The sequence below is a fragment of the Spea bombifrons genome, chromosome 7, assembly GCF_027358695.1.
Source record: "Spea bombifrons isolate aSpeBom1 chromosome 7, aSpeBom1.2.pri, whole genome shotgun sequence".
NCBI lineage: Eukaryota > Metazoa > Chordata > Amphibia > Anura > Pelobatidae > Spea > Spea bombifrons.
Window position 1 is genome coordinate 26,575,971 of NC_071093.1, and position 15,120 is coordinate 26,591,090.

Sequence of the window (15,120 nt, forward strand, 5' to 3'; positions counted from 1 at the left end):
TTAGCAATTTTATTTTCGAATAACTGATAATCATGAACTTTAGCAAACATTATTTTAAATAGCGTTCAAATTCTGTTCCCAAAGTTGTGATTCTTTACAGTGTCTTACAAAGCCCTTTAGGGTGTATTAGCTCTAGAAGTACATCTCAATAAGCTATAAAGGCTTCCAAAATAACCTTATCTATGTACAAGCACAGGAGAGCAAAAGCCCTCCTATTCCCTAATTATGTTTCTTAAAATGGCACTGATATTCTCTCTCTCTGGTCTTTCTTTCTTTTACTATTGTTTATAATACATTTTTACTGATTAAGAGTGATAACATATCTATAGGTGCTTGACCTATAAAAAAAGATTGAGACTTATTATATCTGCACCTGAAACATTTACATAAAAGCAAAAAGTTTGCTATTCCTAATATTTGTAATATTAAACGAACCTCACTTCTTGAAGCAACAGCCCGATGTAGAGGAGTTAACCACATATTATCTTTAGCATTTACACGGGCTCCTGAAACATAAAAAAAACCCAGAAATATGTTGTAGACAAAGTTAACCTTATATATTAACAAAAGTGGGCATTTAAAATAATTTGCATATATATCCACAAACACATCAAAAGCCAGAAATGGATGGCTAAATAGGAGGTCAATGTGACAGCACAAAACGTTATGTGCCACCTTAGAGCCATGGCTAATGGTTGCATTACCTAAAAAATATTGCAGGTGATCATGGAAGAACGGATATGGGATGCTCGTAAATCTATGTCAACAGCAGTAAACATCATTAATTAAATTAATAGATCAACAGTGGAAAAATAATTGTTATTATTATTATTATTAATTTTCATTATCGATTAGTTGGTCGTTCGGTGTGCAAATTAAATAAACTACCTCTCTCCTACCCTTCAGTGTGATCTGATCCCCAGTCTCTCTCTCTCTCATCCCATCTCGTCCCCTCATTAACCCCCTCCCACCCTCCGCTCTGCAAATTAAATAAACTTTCTCCCACCCTTTGGTACGATCCGGTCCCCAGTTCCCATCATTAACTTCCCAGGTCCCCTCATTAAATTATTTAAAATAAACCAAAAAATTGCATATTGTATGTCCGATTAACCAAATAAACAATCGTCCAACTAATCAATTATGAAAATAATTTTAAATGAGCATTTATATCTCCCACAATATAAAACATTTACCAAATAATTTATCTTGGACAGTAGCCACCTCTTAAATGGCATCAGGGACTTATCAATGAATATATTTTGCCTGGGGCATATATTTCTCGGAGCTTTTATGACAGGTAGATTAGCATTGGGCAAATTTTAATAACTCATTATACTGTGGGTCATCTGTCAATGTGATTATTTTTTTTTAAATACCCATAGCACTAGTCAATGCCGAAATTGTATGGACCTTTGGCAAATTATTTACCTGACAATATAAGAAGCTCAATAATCTCTGCATCTCCAAGGAATGCTGCAGCATGGAGAGGGGTGCGTTTTTCATTGTCCTGTAAAACAGAATCATGGAAGATACTGTTAAAGAAATTGACTAATCACAGCACAATTATTTAGAAAAAAGATGTAATTGTATGCATACATGATACAACTAATTAGCATACCATTCCCCAAAGTAAATAAGAATGCCTTTCAATATTAATCAGTGATAATGTATGAAATATGCAGTTCTAGATATAGTCAGATTGAGTGTCTAGAATAAAATACACCAAAATATTTACGGACTTGACTACAAATTTGGTGCATTCATGTTTTCTGCTAATGTTGCAGCGTATTTGGTAGCTGAAAGCCCTAGCGAGATCAACAGTTTACAACAGGTTTAGCACTGAATAAAAAATGGTCTCAACTACTGAGGGTTTCTGGATGAGAACGTCATGAACTTTAATATCAGCTCTAACAAAAAGACCTGAATGAATCTGACAGTTTAATCTGGCTCAATGCAAAACTGAGCCGCAGAATTTTCAACTATTGAGATATCTGGAACATATACATGTATTTATGTCTTAGGCCTATTGCAGTGGAGCTGGTGCAGGAAAGCAAAATGCGTCAGGACACCGTTCTGCTTAGAGTTTACATTGAAAACATATTAATCTGAGTTTCCTAGTATAACAGTGAAAAACTCCAAATCCCCTCTCAGAATCTTTTAAAAGGTTTGCATGTTTCAAGTGATTTATACATGTGTGGAGGGACGTATGTCAGCTGTAAACCACATGTAACTTTCAAGTGAGGTCCTAAATTTCTAAGAAGTGTACAATTGCAGTACAGCACCATTTGGTGTGCAGCTGTGTAATAATACCTTCTTGGGAGAGAAAAATCATAAGAATTGGGAAAGTCCTAGATGTCTAAGGTAACAGTTGCAATATTGTAGACACCATTATTTAAGGACCATAATCAACAAAATAAATGGTCTGCTGATGAAGCCAATCGTCAGTACTTTAGTATGATATTGTATGGCAAATGAGAAGCAGTAAGTGGTGCCCTTCATTTCCTTACTGGCTGGGTGATGACATCTGCCAATGACATCAGGGAGTTTTGTCCACTAAGGGCATATCTAGTGCATCGAACCCAGCAACGGAGGGGTGTTCAGACCTGGCACAACTTCCATAGCATTTTACCCAGTCTTAAGAGTTGGAGTGACAGCATATGACCTCACCCTAACACCTAGCTAGCATCCTAGCAGAGTGTACAGCGGCCACAGAGTGACCTCCTGGGGGGTTGAATACGTAACTGCATTCATGCCACTGGTGTGCTAGCCTACTGGGTAGAATTACAGACATTCATGAAATGTATATATGAATATCCCCAGGGCCGGCCCAAGGCAAAATGCCGCCTGGGGCGAATTTTAAAATGCCCCCCCCCCTTATCTACCCTTCCTCTCCCTCCGTCCCTGCCGCCCTCCCCCCCATTATCTACCCTTCCTCTCCCTCCCTTGCTTAAACCAAGGCTAAGGGCCCGTATACTCAGAACAGCTACATCGATTACCATCCAGCTGTGCTCTGAACACATCTTGATAGATTTAAAGATAATAAACATTATTACTGTTATTATGTAAGAGCTGCATAAACGGCACAGTCCATAACCGATAGCATTAAAGCATGGACACTATGAGTAAAGATAAATAGGACCCTGCACAGGCACGGCAGCTAGTTTATACTTTTAAGCCAAATCTTTCTTTGATTTCAGTGCTATAACATTGTTCTGTGAGCTAGAGATGTCTTATGTTACACTGCAGGCTGCTGTGCTATGTCACACAGGTCTGTCAACTGTAAAAAAAGGTTGCGTCAACATTGCGTGTTTTGCTGCCATTATTTGGTTTGGAACAATACAGCATCGCATTATAAATATTACTATTAATATATCTCCAACCAGATGCGTAACTAGGAGTAAAGGTGTCACAACCCCAACACACTGCTAACGCCACTTGAGTAAAGCGGATGGCAGGGAGATCTCTGCTTCTACCAGAATTGATGAAGACTCAAGCACCATGTTAAGGTAAATATTACAAACTGGTATCTTAAGTGTCTTCCAACCTGCTAACCAGGAGGGGGCAGAAGCGAGGTGTGGAAGAACAGATCTCCCTGTTCCCTTTCTAAATTACTACCTGCAGGGTGATGTGTTTTTAACAATATTGAGGAATTGTATGACCATTTCAGTAACAAAACCGATACAAGTAAACCTTTTCTTGCTCAACTTCTCTCATTCCAATTTTCTTTATACATATCTGCATGGGATCTTATATGGTATATGCCAAAGCCACACAGGACAGTTAGACCGTTACTACAGAGTCAGAGAATACATTTCCGCAAATGGAACACGCACTTAAACATCAAAGCATTCATACAGTCCTAGAGACCCACATTGTATTTTGTTTTGGGTTTAGGTGCATTCAGGTCTCCTGAACATTCTTCTCAATTACAACAAATGCTGACTCTGTGCCACCACAAACACAAAGCATGCTATGGCCTGAATAATCATTTAATCTTACAAGAGTTAGCACAAGGGTTTTAAGTCACAAGAATATATGGTACTTGTGTAACATCCGGGCGCCATCTTTAGTTATGAATTATCCAGTTGCAACCTTGTGTATTGTCTGGGTGCCAGAAGAAGGGATATTAACATGTGTTAAGAAATAAACATCTGTTTGTAAAAATAAAATATGTTATAAATATAATTATATTGTAATTGAAAATGTACTTGTTTTTAAATAAAAAATATTGAAATATAGCACTGAATTAAAATTAATTTTTAAAACCAGAAGGGAGATCCAAAAGGATTGGGCCTATATAGTATGAACTAATTTGAGAATCATTTGTGAAGTATGCCGCAGCATATGTACACAACACTACAGTATATAATTCAGTTTTCATAATGCTATATAATACAAAGTAAATTGTATAACAATGTTTGCTATGGAACTGGAGAAACTGCTTCATATTTCATTTCACTGCTATTAGGTGCTATGCTTTTTATTTTCAAGTTTCTTTTCTGTTATTTCTAAACCAAAAAAAATAATGAAAAAAATGCCAACTTTGTGTTTAACCTTTTGCGTTATGGGGGTCTGGGCATATTTTTTTTAAAAAATCATAATTTTACTATAGTTACATTTTGGATTTAATATGACATTGTTGTAAAAAATGTGATTTAAATAACAAAAAAATCAATCCATAATTTTTCTACAACACAATTAGCACAGATGTGTGTGTCAGAAAGACACAAGAGGAGAGATATGCACTGCTGGTGTATTCTGGTGTGAAGAACCTCTTTACAAATTGTTCTCAAGTAATACAGTATAAACTTTTTGAAGTGGTAATGCACGTCCAACCATTTGACTGCTTAGCATTTTAAACCTCTATCAAACCCAGCTTACCCTGGCTTCAGTTCTAAGTCATTATAGGCTGCTTCTGAGTGCTATAAATGCTTGTTTATTTGATGAATGTGATCTAAGTTTTGTTTGTAACTGACCTCTGAAGGGGTCAACAAAAGCCACATTTGACAGGAACAAGGTATCTTTTGTCTACTGCTGTTTAAAGTACGGAAACCTATAATTATAAGAGAACTTTCTGTTCTACATTTAAAAGATAACATCTGAACCAGTTTTCAGTGGATTATCTAAAGTACACGTTTCTTGGATAGTGAAGAATCAGCCATTTTTACAACCTTTGTTTCAGCACCACTTGAGTGAGATCAGAAACACCTCCTTAGATAAAATGAAAGGATAAAGACTGCAGAATGTGAGAAACATGTTACATGCCAGGCCAGTAACTTGCCTTTGAAACTGGATGAACAGGAACTATGCCACAAGCCGACTAACGCTAAAACAAATTATTGCAGGGCAAATTGCGGATAGATGGCTCATTGTTGCAAATAATTTATGTGGCGATCATAACAAAAAATGTGTGAAATGTGCCAGTGAAATAGTAAATGTATAAATTAAAATGTGGATAAATCATTACATACATCTCTCAAAGGAAACTTAAGATCAAGACAAAGAACAAAATAAATTGAAGGAATTAATGAAGCAATTTCATTATGTTGTTTTGAATAATGGTTTGGTGCATGTCCAGTACATATAAGCATTATATATCACAAGGCATTATTTACATACTTCATTCCAAAATGTTTATGTCACAAGAGATGGTAAAACCAGCCTTATCTGTACATAGGTGGCAAAAATGAAGATATTTTGCTCATAGACTGCACTTGACTGTAGATTCCACTTAAAGCATCTTAAACCAAGGAAATCCAACAATGACATAAATGCGCAGTGTCATTTTGGTTATTGTGAGCTTCATGTCACCAGGATATTCTCAACAGTAATCGTGACTTTTCACAAGCACATAACATGCAATGGCCTGAATAATTATTTAATCTTAATATCTTTTGCATACAACAAGGACAAACATTTTCATGTTATGCTTACATGTATCAGATCCTTCCATATCATAGTATGCAGCCTCTCAGTGCTTTGTAACCCTACCTAGATCTGGCAGAGGCAATTTACATTGCTCTATTTTCTAAGACAGTGTTGTTCTGGCCTAAATCAACTAAGCCAAGAATGGCAGGTCTGAGGGCAGAGTAGTTCCCAGGGGCAGACCATCCTTTTTATCAATTACCATGTCCAAAAAGAAATGGTTGGATGACTTTGGTAACTTGAATGACCCGTACAGAGCCCTGACTACAGATATAAATCAATGGCATGTCATTTACATGTTATTTATCATTATAAAAAAAAGATATTCCACACTCCAGTTTGTTTCAATTTTTCTGCAAAATAAAATAAAAATTGCTTTGGAAAAAAACAAAAAAAAACCTGTTTTCCCCCCAATTTTTCCACCCCCCCCAGACCTTCCAATTTCTAGCTCTGACCTCAACCCCAACAAACACCTTTAGGATGAACTGGAACAGTGATTGAAAGTCAGGTCTTTTCAGCCAACATCTGTGCCTAATCTCACAAATGCACCCCCAAATCTTGTGGGAAGTCTTCCCAGAAGAGTGGAAGCTGTTAAATCTGCAAAGGGGTGGCCAACTGCATATTAATCTCTATGTATTAAAAATGCAATATCATAAAATTCCCTGTTGGTAGCATTTCATACTGACAAAGTGACCCTTTATGGTATATGTCTATTGGTCATTACAGCACAATACATAATATATAACAGTGATCACAGGCAGCATTCCTTTAAACCTGCTTTACTCAGCAGTTTGTCTTAATCATTTGGTTATTTGCCTTATAATTTCATGTGTCACTCACTACCCTACATAAACATATAATACAACATTCCACTCATTGCTTTTCCCCTAGAGATCATGATCAGCTGGTATGGTAGGATTCCTTGCCTTTTGCTTGGAGTATAAACATACTTAAGGTCACATCTGCATATACTGCAGAACAGTCTTTATTGTTTATATTATTTTTAAGACAGAAGCTAGCGATGCCACTTATTTTCAACACACGTGTAAAGGCCTGAGGTGTAATTAGGAACGTATGGGCCACAAAAGGATTAACTGACCCTGCCCCCCAAGTCATTGACGTACCCACAAGTGAAGGACATCTGGTAGCCTACTTCTAATTTGAGACAGAAAAATGTCTTTTAGAAGGAAGGAGGACCTCCTGTAACCTCTTAATGTTGACCTTCCATGTTACCATAACAGCAACAATCTCACTCTGCAAAATTAGTGATAAAATTGATCTGTAACTTCTGTCAAATCTTACATTTTACAGACCAGTACACTAAATAAACATGTAATTATTTCTACTGATTAAAATGATTATAATATATGTAACAAAAACCCACATTTACACTATGGGAACAGCTGCCTTAACAAGTTCATCTCCCATGAAAGCAGATGTGCCACTTTTCCCAAATCCTACATTTTCCAGCTAAATACACCAACTGAGTCTTTGTAATATTAGGATGAAGAGGTGGGAGATAACTCCAGGATAAGAAACTGATCACATAAACCTCAAATTTCATGCCATAACCTTTTAAACTAATTATATCCAAAACAACTAATCTGCCTGCCAAACACAAAGCACATGTAGTGTTGATTAAATTAGTTATATTAAAAGCTGCAACTCTTGAGTTATTGTTCTCTTGTTTTTAAGTTGTTCAAGCTATTGGTTCAAGTGGCATATATAGAGCTGAGGTGAAGAGAAGGGAGAGAACTTCAAACAGGAAACTGATTAGGCAATGATCCTTGTGCCATAGACCTCAGCTTCTCTGAACCAAAAAATATATTAGTAAACTAAATATCTCCGAAAAAATAGCATCAGCTGCGAAACAATATGCAAAGTTTTACAAAATAATTTTGGATATGGTCCAGGATGGTGACAGTTCCCCTCCAAAGTACCCCTTGATAAACCTTGGGTACATACAGCTGTGTTCAGCTGAGTTCAGCAAAGCTCTGTCATATTCAGACAATATGATCTCTAAATCCCCCGCCAATCTCAGTATTAATCTCAACTGTGCACCAGTTTAAGCCAAGTGGTCCCATTGGCCCCTTGTGCCAAACCCCAGGTAACTCACATGGGCACTGGCACACATATTTACACACACTCACTGTAACACACATATACTCACTAACACACACGTACACATACACATTCATGTTAACACACAAACACATACACATTCATGATAACACACAGTTACATTTTCATGCTGACACAAGAACACTTTTACATTTATGCTAACTCACTAATACACACACTTCTGATAATACAGTGCACAAACACACACACACACATCGCATTATGTGATCCCGCTGCATTCCTGCCTCTATGGGATAGTTCAACGTTTTTCAAGGATCAGCCCTGTGTGAAGCCTTTGTGACTGTCCCAGAGGGAAATTGCACCCTGGCCAGCCCTTCCCTGAATTACATGTATCACAAATAACTATCCATCCTCAACACTGCAGCCCGATTATTTTTCTCTGCCGCCGTTCCTCATCCGATGCCAATCACTTCATTGGCTCCCCATTCCCTCCTTACATCTCTATCCTCCCATCCAAATAACCCCTACCTGCCCCCTTTGCTCCTCTCACGACCTACGGCTATCTTCTACTGTTGTTATCTCTTCCCACTCCGGTATTCACCCCTCCTGTGAAATTCTCTTCCCTGTTCCCTCAGACGTTCTGCCTCGTACGCAACTTTAAAAACCTCTCTGAAAACCCACCTGTTCAGGGAAGCGTACGGCATTCCTTCCCAGTACTCCCAACCATCATCATAATCAAGCAATCTAAATAATCAGCAGTTTCAACACATCATCGGAACCAGATCAACTCATCCCCATCCAAGCAATTCTCTCCTATTGTCTCACTTCCCCCTCAATCACCGACTGGATTGTAAGCTTGCAAGAGGAGGGCCCTCTTCTCCTTTGCACCAGTTTGTTATTGTATGTGTTGCTAAATTGTTCTTCTGATTGTCACAGCACTGCGGAATCTGCCGGTGCATTATAAATAAATGTAATGTAATGTAACTAAGAAAATTAAAGCCTGCCTCTTTTAATGGAGTAGACTCCATCAAAACACTAACCCAACATTTACAGAGGCCCAGAGTACAATGGGCCGCGCTATACCTGCTCTCAAAAAAGGGCATCTTGAATACTTTCTTGCTAAACTGTATGCTGGTCATGTGTTGAGCCTGGACTACAAACAATCTAAACATATGATTGTTTAAAAAGATAACTTGATAAAGACCTCATCGTGAGGTCGAAACGTTGTTGTCCTTCTCCTTCAATAAATCTGCCTGATGGAACCCTTGAGTGCCTGGAGCCTTTTTCTATTTTGATTTACTGGGGAGCTGGCCCTTCCTGGCACAGCTAAGCACCTGAGTTCCTGTGGGGTGTGTGTGCAGATTCCTGATTCTGGTGACTAGTGTATTCAAATAGACTTATCTTTAATTTTGTGTTAACAAAGCTCTCGTAATAATATTTACTTAAATAAGCTTTACCGCAATTTTTGACAAAAATAAGCACTAGTTTGATCATAAAAGTATCATAAAAACTAAAATGGAACATAACAATTTTGACTCTTACCAGTGCATTCACATCCTCTGTTTTATAGATCAGCATACGTATCTCATCAGGGTCTCCACTGAAAATTGCTTGAAGTAGTGGTGGCTAGAAATAAAAAATGTTAAGTTAATAAAAAATTTGATTTGCAAAATCAAGACTGCAAACTAGCTTGGTTTTAAACAAACAATATCAATGAAAGAAAAATAAATAGTTTTCCACCAAAAAAAGATACTGTAATCTTGGAAATGCATTTCAAGGCATCATCATGTGATGTAAATAAACTGCTGCCTATAAACTGCTGCCTATACTACTGGGGCAACCACTGACTTCTTGCTGCAAATTTTTTTTTTAGCCTAGTTATATATAGTTTATTTTTAGTTTCTATTTATTATTGCTTTTCCTTCTTTATTTTTCCTTTTTTAATATAAAAGGTGTTTGCAACTTTACATCTTACCAGCAGTGGTAGAGCCACTTTCCAAATGGGACTAAAGAACGTTCCTAGCTAATTACCGTATTTGCTCGATTATAAGACGACCCTGATTATAAGACGACCCCCCAAAATCTGAATATTAACTTAGGAAAAAAAGAAAAAGCCTGAATATAAGACGACCCCAAAGGAAAAAAGTTTTACCAGTAAATGTTAATTCATGTAAACTATTTTTTTAATAAAAGCTATGATTGAGAAAAATATTTTTTTTGTTTTTATTTCTTGTATTTTCCAACCTGTCCCCCAGTTAGGCACATCTGCCCCCAGGCTTGCCACCCCAATATGGCACTGTGGCCCATGATATGCCTTTTAACCCTCTATATGCCACTGTGCCCCATGGTATGCCTTTTGACCCCCTATGTGCCACTCTGCCTCCAGAAATGCCTTATACCCCTATCTCCCATTCTGGCATTTAGGGGGTTAAAATGCATATTATGGGGCAGAGTGGCATATAGGGGGGTATAAGGCATTTCAGAAGGCAGAGTGGCATTAAGGGAGTTAAAAGGCATTGTATAGAGCACTCTGCCTCCAGAAATGCCTTATACCCCTATATGCCACTCTGGCATTTAGGGGGTTAAAAGGCATATTATAGGGCAGAGTGGCATATAGGGAGGTAAAAGGCATTTCAGGAGGCAGAGTGCTCTATTAAATGCCCCCTTAACGCCACTCCAGAAATGCCCTATGGCCCCATTTAACACACACACACACCCTATACCCCCATTTAACTAACACACACACACTCTCTCCCCCCCCCTTCCCCCTCTCTCACCCCTCTCTCCCCTCTCAGCCCTCTCTTACCGGTGCTTCCAGCCGGGGCGGTGGGTTGACGTCGCCTTCCGCTGCAGCCGGAAGGAGGTGGAGTTGGCAGCGGGGGTTTGTATGCGTCCGTCGCGTATACTTTCCCCGGCTGTCAGAGATCAGAGTTCCCCGCACCGGTGCGGGGGATCTGGATCTTAGTCTCCTAATCAGACCTCTATTTGAGGTCTGATTAGAAGACGACCCCGATTAGAAGACGAGGGGTATTTTTCAGAGCATTTGCTCTGAAAAAAACCTCGTCTTATAATCGAGCAAATACGGTATATCAGGGGCTGTCGCCTCAGGGAATGTGAGATGGAGAACAAGCATTATACTGTTATTAAAATATTAGAATAACAACAATGGAGTTTCTCTATCATAAATTACATAAAATTGATGTAGAGTCATATAAGCTTCTGGGACCTTAGAAGTCTCTTCTTCTGTATAATTAATAAAGACCTTACAGTAACACTGAGGCTGAAAGACCAACAACACAATAATTGCATGGTTCTGCTCTACAATATAAAGGAAAACAGAGCTTAATGTATACTTATTTTAATACAGAATGCTCACCTTAAATGAAAAAAAATGTCTTACTATCTACCACCTTGCAATAAGGCATCTGGGTTATTTATATTGATGAAGGCACTGAAAGATGTGTTAAACCCTGCCCTTTTAGGATATCACTAAACACTTTTCAGAATTTTTTTTAAGAACACTAACATAGGAAAATGAATAGTCAACTAAATACAGGAATACAGGAAGCAGGAGATCCCTGCTAAGGAGATCCCTGCTAAAGACATTTGGCATCATAAGGAAGAGGGGGAGCAGTGGTGTGAAGGTACTATAATATCATGTTTCACATTATTTCTGCATCTGTATTAATTTTTAAAAAAACATATTACACCGATTATATTACCTATATAGTGTTTTAGACTCAAAATATATATTAAATAATCTGTTCATAAAAACAGCAAGCAAAACCAAATATAATCATCTATAAGAGTGCCTGCTTAAATGACCATCTGCTCACACTACCACATGTAGACAAACTGAAATATTAAACATAGTAATATTTTATTTCATCCAACAGGCACCTCTTTTTAATTTAACTTCCTGCTGTGTGAGGAGAGCTGGCACTTTCTGGACCGGGGAGCAGGTATAGTCAAGTGCCCATACACAGCCTCACACATACACACTCAAGCTAACATACATTCAAAACACGCTTACACATGCTCACTAACACACACATACACATTCAAGCTAATACACACTTACACATTGTCACGCCCCATCCAGGCTGCGGAGCTGCATATCTCTGGTTTCCCCTGTTTCGCTATAGTTCCCCTGTTTCGCTACAATCCATTCCTGGATTTCCTTCTGCTCTGTCCTGATCTTCTGATTCCTAGATTCCAGTCCTGCCCTTAATTTCAGCTTCTGTTCCCTTTATAAGGTGTGCCCCACCCATTATGTTTGTCTCAGTCTGCAGGTATTTCTTTTTCTGATATGTGTTTAGATTCAATGTTTAGTTTGTTTATTAGTAATTCAGTAGGCAGGGTTTAGCGTTAGGACCCATCGATATATTGGAGTACTTTGGTGCAGTGGTAGGCTAAGCATGCTTTGGCCATATTATGTGATGGAATCTCCAGTCTTGTTATCTTAGAAAGGGGTTCTATTCCTGTCATCCTCTAGTCTATTCTGTTTAGTCCTGTTATTTCTGTATAGTCTTGTCATGTGTAACCTGGTCAGTTCTGTCAGCCCTGCTGTCCTATCTTGAGCCACGGGAGAGGGGTGTCCTGTCCTGAGCCCCGGCAGAGGGGTGTCCTGTCCTGAGCCCCGGCAGAGGGGTGTCCTGTCCTGAGCCCCTTTTTTCTACTTATTTGGCTCTGTCCTGCCTTTTCTGTCCGTAGCAGAGATCTCTATATCCTGTTATCTGTACCGGACACCTCCTACTGCTATTTCAGCTTCCTGGCATGTGGCCACACAATCCTGATGGCCCAACACTCAGGGAAGTGTGGTTACCCTGCACCAGGACCTGACACTCCGCTACTGCACGGTGACTCCTGGAATTCCATAATTGGGCACTGTGGGTCATTACAGTCGTCTGTATAGACCCCATTCATGCCAAACATACAGTCATGCTCACACACGCGCAATTATACATACACATTCATGCTAACACACACTCCCTCTCCAACACACTTAGACATACATATTCATGCTAACACATACCGTATTTGCTCGATTATAAGACAAGGTTTTTTTCAGAGCAAATGCTCTGAAAAATACCCCTCGTCTTCTAATCGGGGTCGTCTTCTAATCAGACCTCAGAACTCTGAACTCTGATCTCTGACAGCCGGGGAAAGTATACGCGACGGACGCATACAAACCCCCGTTGCCAACTCCACCTCCTTCCGGCTGCAGCAGAAGGTGACGTCAACCCGCTGCCCTGGCTGGAAGCACCGGTAAGAGAGGGCTGAGAGGGGAGAGAGGGGGTGAGAGAGGGGGGAGAGAGAGAGTGTGTGTGTGTGTTAGTTAAATGGGGGTATAGGGCATTTCTGGAGTGGCGTTAAGGGGGCATTTAATAGAGCACTCTGCCTCCTGAAATGCCTTATACCTCCCTATATGCCACTCTGCCCCATAATATGCCTTTTAACCCCCTAAATGCCAGAGTGGCATATAGGGGTATAAGGCATTTCTGGAGGCAGAGTGCTCTATACAATGCCTTTTAACTCCCTTAATGCCACTCTGCCTCCTGAAGTGCCTTATACCTCCCTATATGCCACTCTGCCCCATAATATGCATTTTAACCCCCTAAATGCCAGAATGGGAGATAGGGGTATAAGGCATTTCTGGAGGCAGAGTGGCACATAGGGGGTCAAAAGGCATACCATGGGGCACAGTGGCATATAGAGGGTTAAAAGGCATATCATGGGCCACAGTGCCATATTGGAGTGGCAAGAGTGGGGGCAGATGTGCGTAACTGGGGGACAGGTTGGAAAATACAAGAAATAAAAACAAAAAAAATATTTTTCTCAATCATAGCTTTTATTTAAAAAAATAGTTTACATGAATTAACATTTACTGGTAAAACTTTTTTCCTTTGGGGTCGTCTTATATTCAGGCCTTTTCTTTTTTTCCTAAGTTAATATTCAGATTTTGGGGGGTCGTCTTATAATCAGGGTCGTCTTATAATCGAGCAAATACGGTATATTTATCCATACACTCTCACTCTAACAAACATATATATATACTAAGTTTCTCCCTTGTCCTCTTGCTCACCCTCTCTCACCCCCTTACTGCAGTTGCAGACCTTGGGACTAGCCCATCTGCCCCCAAGCTAGCGTGCCCCTGGCTGTGTCTTAATTGCTCTAAATAAAACAGTATGTATCAAAATTGTCATTTTATAATAGCTTATGAAAAATATTCACATACATTGTCATTCATACCATTATATACACCATAAACACAGCCTTTTTTGAGCTTTGGTGATCTAAGAGGTAATAGTGGGGGTAGATGACAGAAATATAACCTGTAATATATAACTGTTAGACCACATGTATTAAATGCATTCCTCACAAACGAAAAGCAGAAATGTCATGTGTCTATTCTGCAATACCACATCCTCTAGCATCTAGCATTTCCCCATTTGATCCTCTGTCCAGATCAGATGTTCACTTGATGTACATAAAATGAAACACCTGATGAAAGTCTTTTGAATTTATGTGACTGTAGGCAATTCCCTAAAGACATTGCCAAATAGGGGGGTATAAGACATTTCTGGAGAGTGGCATATAGGGGGTTAAAAGATATATCATGGGGCAGAGTGGCATAAAGGAGGGTATAAGGCATATCAGGGAGGCAGATTGGCATATAGGGGGTATAAGACATTTCTGGGGGCAGAGTGGCAAGCCTGGGGGCAGATGTGCATAACTTGAGGGGGGCAGGTTGGCAAATAAAAGGAAATAAAAACAAAAAAATATATTTTTCTCAATCATAGCTTTTATTAAATATGAAAAAATAGTTTACATGAATTAATATTTACTAGTAAAACTTTTTCCCCATAGGGTCATCTTATATTCAGGCTTTTTCTTTTTTTCCTAAATTAATATTCAGATTATAATCAAGCAAATACGGTATTTGGGTGTCTGTGTGTTGCCTGTCCTGGTGTGCGTTTGGGTGTGTCGGTGTGGTAGATCCTGTCCTGGTGTGTATTTGGGTGTGTTCGTGTGGCAGAGCCTGTCCTGGTGTGTGTGTTTTGGTGTCTGTGAGGTAGAGCCTTTCCTGGTGTGTGTGTCTGGGTGCCGGTA

At 39.2% G+C, this 15,120-nt stretch overlaps 1 protein-coding gene across 2 annotated transcripts in view; it reads right to left on the minus strand.

The window, feature by feature from the left end:
* The window catches only part of ANKRD44 (ankyrin repeat domain 44), a 67,093-nt gene that overhangs the window by 36,487 nt on the left and 15,486 nt on the right, over positions 1-15,120 (minus strand). For both annotated transcript variants that reach the window (XM_053472227.1, XM_053472226.1), the window contains exons 2-4: positions 9,550-9,633; positions 1,429-1,507; positions 436-506 (exon numbers count right to left, since the gene is read on the minus strand). In XM_053472227.1, coding sequence (XP_053328202.1) covers positions 436-506; positions 1,429-1,507; positions 9,550-9,633 — 234 coding nt within the window. The remainder of the gene's footprint in view (positions 1-435; positions 507-1,428; positions 1,508-9,549; positions 9,634-15,120) is intronic.